Source organism: Sinocyclocheilus anshuiensis, unplaced genomic scaffold (genome assembly GCF_001515605.1).
Source record: "Sinocyclocheilus anshuiensis isolate Anshui unplaced genomic scaffold, SAMN03320099.WGS_v1.1 scaffold6, whole genome shotgun sequence".
Lineage (NCBI taxonomy): Eukaryota > Metazoa > Chordata > Actinopteri > Cypriniformes > Cyprinidae > Sinocyclocheilus > Sinocyclocheilus anshuiensis.
This window is the reverse complement of record NW_015547668.1, coordinates 605,693-611,873: the sequence shown is the minus strand read 5'-3', so window position 1 is coordinate 611,873 and position 6,181 is coordinate 605,693. Positions and strand designations below refer to the sequence as shown.

The 6,181-nt window shown below is 39.1% G+C and overlaps 1 protein-coding gene across 1 annotated transcript in view; it reads right to left on the bottom strand.

Moving 5' to 3' along the window:
* rps6ka2 (ribosomal protein S6 kinase, polypeptide 2) overlaps window positions 1–6,181 on the bottom strand; it is a 57,506-nt gene that overhangs the window by 8,637 nt on the left and 42,688 nt on the right. The window contains exons 14-17 of the mRNA XM_016505060.1: window positions 2,858–2,983; window positions 2,567–2,656; window positions 1,049–1,207; window positions 734–895 (exon numbers count right to left, since the gene is read on the bottom strand). Coding sequence (XP_016360546.1) covers window positions 734–895; window positions 1,049–1,207; window positions 2,567–2,656; window positions 2,858–2,983 — 537 coding nt within the window. The remainder of the gene's footprint in view (window positions 1–733; window positions 896–1,048; window positions 1,208–2,566; window positions 2,657–2,857; window positions 2,984–6,181) is intronic.

Here is a 6,181-nt window from a genome sequence, read left to right as displayed (position 1 = left end):
TCCTGAAAAGTGAAGCTGCGGGCTCTTTGATCGCCCCCTGGTGGCTGGCTGCAGTACAGGTCATAAACCCCGCCCTCTCCATGTAAACGAATGGGACTTGAGTCAAAATAAAAAAATAAATTACACTTCCAATACAATTTTCCGAAAGATGGTTTTGGTCATTAAAGGTAGTTGTTATCACGCTGATATATGTTCAATTGTTCGTTTCTGTGATAAGTTTGATTTTACCTAGTAATTTGATGCTATAAAAATGGGGCGTGTCGTTATGGTTGATTGGGTCTGCGGGAGTTTGATTCCGCGGCTCCACCTCGTGACACTACTGCGCAGACTCTGGCTCCAAACGAATCTCTACTGCGCAGACTTGGGCTCCAAATGGCGTCATTTACTCAAGATGGCAGCGGCCATACTGAGATGCTTTGGCTTCACTTTTCTATAGTGGAAGGAATAGGAGACGCGTCGTCCATCTTTTTTTACAGTCTATGGTTTTAACCCTTAGTTCTAATTCTGATTGGATGAGTTGCATTTAAAGATATAAACTTTTGATAAAACAAGCAATATAGTTTGGTTATCTTTAAGTAGACTTTTAAACAGCATTAATTTTTAGGAGCAATTGTTATTTTAAATAATTGTACATTTGTATGACATGTTTTACAAACATTGAAAAAAAATGTTTTTTTTTCAGAGATGAATAAATCATAACACTGAACAGAAAAGAAAATTTATCTAAAAGTACCTCAGGGGCCACAAAGTTTGCAGTGTAGCACGGTGTCATGAGCAGACCATTTTCAGCCCTTAACTGTTTGGCAAACCCAAAATCACATATTCTAATGGACTCTGGGTCGCCTGTTTCATCGACATACAGCATGTTACTGGGCTTCAAGTCTCGATGCACGACCTGGACACAGATGAAGAAACGATTCAGTTCACAAAGTGACTAAAATCTGTGTAATTTGCTGTATTAGAACGTTATGGCACTTTTATCATCAGTAGCAACCAAACAAGTAAGTATTGTCTGTAGCGTCCCCACTGTGACCACATGCAAACTGACCCCCTGTGAATGCAGATACTCCACAGTCTTGCTGATGGTGCAGAGCACAGCTGAGGCCTCGCGCTCTGAGAAGCACTTCTGCCGCAGGATCCTGTCCAGCAGCTCTCCTCCTCTCATCAGCTCCATCACCAGATACACAAACTTGCCATCGTCAAAGACCTGCAGCACACAGCACAGCACAGCTCAGCTCACTCTCTCCATCACACTGCTGTGATGCAGCTTTCAATCACAGACATCAGCAGACCAGAGGGAGCCCAGGAGGCTTTACGCAACCAGAAGACAACTTGTGAAACTGGATCAACAGTAATGCAGGTTAACATGGTAAGACAGCTGAGATAAAGGCCTTAAAAACATTAAAGGGGTCCTATTATGCTCTTTTACAACAGATCTTTTTTTATGCTCAAACAGCAACATTACAGACTAACTAAAGTTGAAAAAGTGAAAAAGCATAATAGGACCCCTTTAAACATTCTGTTAGTAGGCTGGAGTGTTTGGCAAAATTCTGAATTTGAGAATGAGCTCCTTTTTTCGATCCAAGAATTTAAACTGAATTGACTACAACACACAGGAAGTTAAATTGGAATGACAGGAAGGGAATTTGAAACTGAATTTGAGGAATTTCAACACACAACAGAAGAGTTTCATTAGATCATTAGCTATCAGTGCAAATTGTTGTCGTTTTCCATTACAAATATCTAAACATAACTACCTAATGCATCAAGATACATTTACTTGAGAAGCAAAAAAGTTTTTGCTTAAAGCAAGAAAAAAATATCTGCCAATGGGGCAAGAAAAATAATCTTGTTTTCCCTTTGATTATTTTTCTTACACCATTGGCAGACTTTTTTCTTGTTTGAAGCAAAAACTAACAAAATATTGATTAATATTTTCATAAAACTAGTCATTTAGCTTCTTAAGTAGATTCAAGAATGTTTAGATATTTGTACTAGAAAACTAGTAAAAAAATACTAAGTAAGAAAATCATTTTAATTTGGACTATGTCTATTTATTCCGATATGAAGAATACTTTTTTTACTTACTTTTTTTTTTGATTAGGCATTTCTCTAAGCTAAGTTTTGTCCAAGCTACTCACACCAAATTCAGACGTAACTTCATCAAAATGAATACTAACATCTTCTGACTATAATATATTAAGCAAATTAGAGCATTCTATGAAATTGTCTCTTACTATAGTTCATAAAATTTAAGTTTTAATAAACATATGTATGGGCAAAATAGAAATTTATTATTGAAAACTACACTTTATGAAATTGTAAATAGGAAACCTCTATTAACTAATTTAACATAATTTTATCTTCAAAATAAAATAATAGATCTTTTCTGCATATTTATACAGAAAAGTTACGAATAGTTAAAATCCATGAATACAGTTTTGTGTTCATAACTCTAAATACAGATCACAAAATCACGGGCACAGATTAAATAGTCAAAATTTGCATGGCTTAGTAAGGGGTTTCCATTGAACTAAAGTAGCATTTCTTTCAAAGTGTGACTCACATCCTTCATAGTAATGATGTTTGGGTGCTGGCCGTATCGCAGAAGAATCTCGATCTCTTCAGACAGGTCCTTCTTGGCTCTGTCAATGATCTGAAATGAAGTGGGCTGGTCACAGCGGTGTCTGATAAAGCCTCGACTGACACTGAGTGATGCTGTCCTCTACGGCAGTTCATCAAAATGCTCGTATGAAACCGCCAGTACCTCTGCTGTTCACTAAATAACACTGTGTTTTGTCACACAAAGAGCATTTAATGGAATCCAGTGCTTTCAAAGATTAGATTTCATACTTACTTTGACAGCATACTCCACACTGGTGATTCTGTGGACACAACGTTTGCAGACCGAATATGCTCCAATGCCGATATCCTCCTTCAACTCATAGCCGTCAGTGAAATGAATGTTGTTGCCATGAAGTTGCTGCAATAAAATGTATGCATGAATATACTGATCATCTATTGGATATTATGAGTGGTAAAATGACAACATTACTTCAACTATGGACATATTCCACTAACTTTCCATTAACAGTCTTCATTTTGAACAGTTGTATCATTTATTGTAATCTAATGCAGTGGCATTCATACATTTTGAAGAGTGGATTCAGTGTCTACTGTAGAAGATGATTTAACCCCAAGCATCTGACAGCACACTCACTGCCCTGACTGTCCTCCAGGAGCAGGCCCGGATTGGCTAATCGGGGGCACCGGGAGGATTCCCGGTGGGCCGGTCTGTTTTTTGGCCGCTAGGGCCAGTGTGTTGTCATGCCACTGGGTTGAAATATGCTGTCCCTAGGCTGCCTGCACTCCCAGCAGCCCCACTCTTTTTATTTATTATTTTCTCACAGCCCATCAGATCAGTTTGGGCAAATGCAACTTATTGATCATGAGCCGAACATTTAGCAAGGAAAACATTCAATCTACCTGAAGGAAGACGTATTTCATTGTTAGTAATGTAAATACATTAAAAAAAAAACTTTGTGTATTCTTAAACTTGGACCTCATTATATTGACGTACAAATCGAAGCACCAGAAGCAGCCCACACTCTCCAAGTTTTCTTTCATTGAAAAGTATGCATTTTCATTCATTCACAGGCTATATGGTTGAAATAATATTTTAGTTCAAAACTTTAAGTGCGTATATTATAAAAAATGCTTAAAAATATGCTTTATTGACTGATGTTTCATAGACCTTCAGTTGTTATGCTTTCACATTTCATGCCATTTCTAATTTCACAGTATTTTCACCTAAATTAGCCTACTACACTTGTTGTTGTCAGTCCTGTGTCTTGTGTTTTGCTCCCCACGTGTTCCATGACCCAGTTTTCCCTCATGTGCAATTATGTTTATTGCTCCCAGGTGTTTCTCGTCATCCCCTCGTCATGTCATGTGTATTTTTTCCTGTTTCCTGTTCTGAGTTCTTTGTCCGGTATTTAATGTCGTCATTCCCTGCTACGTGTGTGTTCCTAGTTCCATTGGATGTTCATTAAAGTCTCCTTGTTTGAAGTCTACTCCACGTTCCTCGCTCCTCACAGTAGCGGTAACGTGACAGAATACCGGACCAGCAAACATGGATGAATGAGCCATGTTCATCGCTGTGGCTCATGCGAGCCACGACCCGCTTACCTATGCGAGGGCAGTCGTGCCGCTCGCCCCTTGCCAGCTCCCTCGATGGAGAGACCCTTGTGACGCTGTTCCGGCTCGGGATCACTTACCATCAGCCAACGGAACTCCCAGACACCACCAACCTCAATTGGAAGGAGGCGGTCATCCGGTGTCTGGAGAGTCTCCGATCCCGATCCGGAATCCCGTTACTCACTGTACCACAGTCAAGCCTGCCGGCCGCTCCGTTGTCAAGCCCGCCAGCCGCTCGGAAATCGAGTCCGCCGCTCCCCACGTATTCCATGACCCAGTTTTCCCTCATGTGCAATTATGTTTATTGCTCCCAGGTGTTTCTCGTCATCCCCTCGTCATGTCATGTGTATTTAAAGTGTTTCCTGTTCTGAGTTCTTCGTCCGGTATTGAATGTCGTCATTCCCTGCTACATGTGTGTTCCTAGTTCCATTGGATGTTCATTAAAGTCTCCTTGTTTGAAGTCTACTCCACGTTTCATCGTTCCTCGCTCAGCGCTCCTCACAGTAGCTGTAGCGTGACAGTTGTGAAGTCAAAAATAAAATAATTGTACATAAATGGGTTAAGCAAAACCAATGTGATTATTTATGAGAACTTTTTAACTGCAGGCAGATATAGGCCTACATTATGGTACAGTACAAATATTTGGAACGTCCCTTATTTTCTTAAAGAATAAATACTTATTGTCTACAAGAATACAAGAATAAACACTATTTTCTTAAAGAATCAGAATCACAATTGTCCCTTATTTTCAATTTCTGAAGTTAATTGGCAACCCTAATGATGACGTAATTATCTTTTGACTCCCCTGACAGTGGACACCTTGCTCAAAAAAACAAAAAAAACAAACCTCAGTTGTTGGAGATATGCGAGCGAATAATAGATAAAGAAAAAAAGTGGGCCCGTCTAAGGCATGAAATTCCAGGGCTGAAAATGAGCCCACTCCAGCCCTGTCCAGGAGTAACCTGAGGTTAAGTGTCTTGCTCAAGGGCACAATGATGATAATTCACATCTCCCTTCATTGATTGTACGACCTTTCACTTACCGGCCCACATCTTTCACCCTGTATACCTGAAAATGACTGAAAATTTCACCATCTGGTGTTCTTTAACAAATAATTTCTTTAACAACTTTTTTTCAAAAAACCTTGACCTTGTTGAATGTTCAGGATTGCATCATTGTTACATTTGCATAATGAACTGTGTTTGGTCCATTTCTTCTTGCATCTATTTAATGGTGAATAGTCACCTTCACACTGCGATCACACGTTATGTGTTGATACTCATGCATAGCTGACAAACAACAAGGCTTGACAACGACAAGGTGACTCTGACGTCCCATTTCATTTACACAGAACCATGCATCATTAAGCTCACGGGTCTGGATATATGCCTTTTTTTTTTTTTTGACGAGCATAATAAATTGTGAAATAACTGCATAAAAATAACTGAAATTTAGTGCGGCAAAGATAGTGTACAATGACAAGATAATCAACTTTCTCACCTGAGCTGATCAGTGCTCTAGCAGCACTCAATTTAAAGGAGTCAATAACTTAAATGGCCAATCAAATCAAAGAGAGGTATTAATGTTTACAGTAGCCAAGCACAAATTTCAGCATGATGCTTCAGTTTTAACAGTCAAAAAGTTAAATGTCAAATGTAAGTAAGTAGTTAAAATGTAATATTTGACAACTATGTTATGATAGAAATTAGGGATGCACCGATACCGATACTGGTATCGATATCGGGCCCGATACTGGTCTCCTGTACTCGTACTCGTACTCATTAAAATGCCCCGATACCAAACGCCGATACCACACAGCATGTGATAAGCCAGCAAAGCGTGTGATTACAGTACTAAGCCGCTGCAATGGAGCAGCTCTAATGCTATTAAATTAAAGATGATGTGAAATTTACAAAACAGTGAAAGTAACAAAAACTACATAAAATACATTTTAATGGGCATAATTAAGTGTGAAAATAACCGA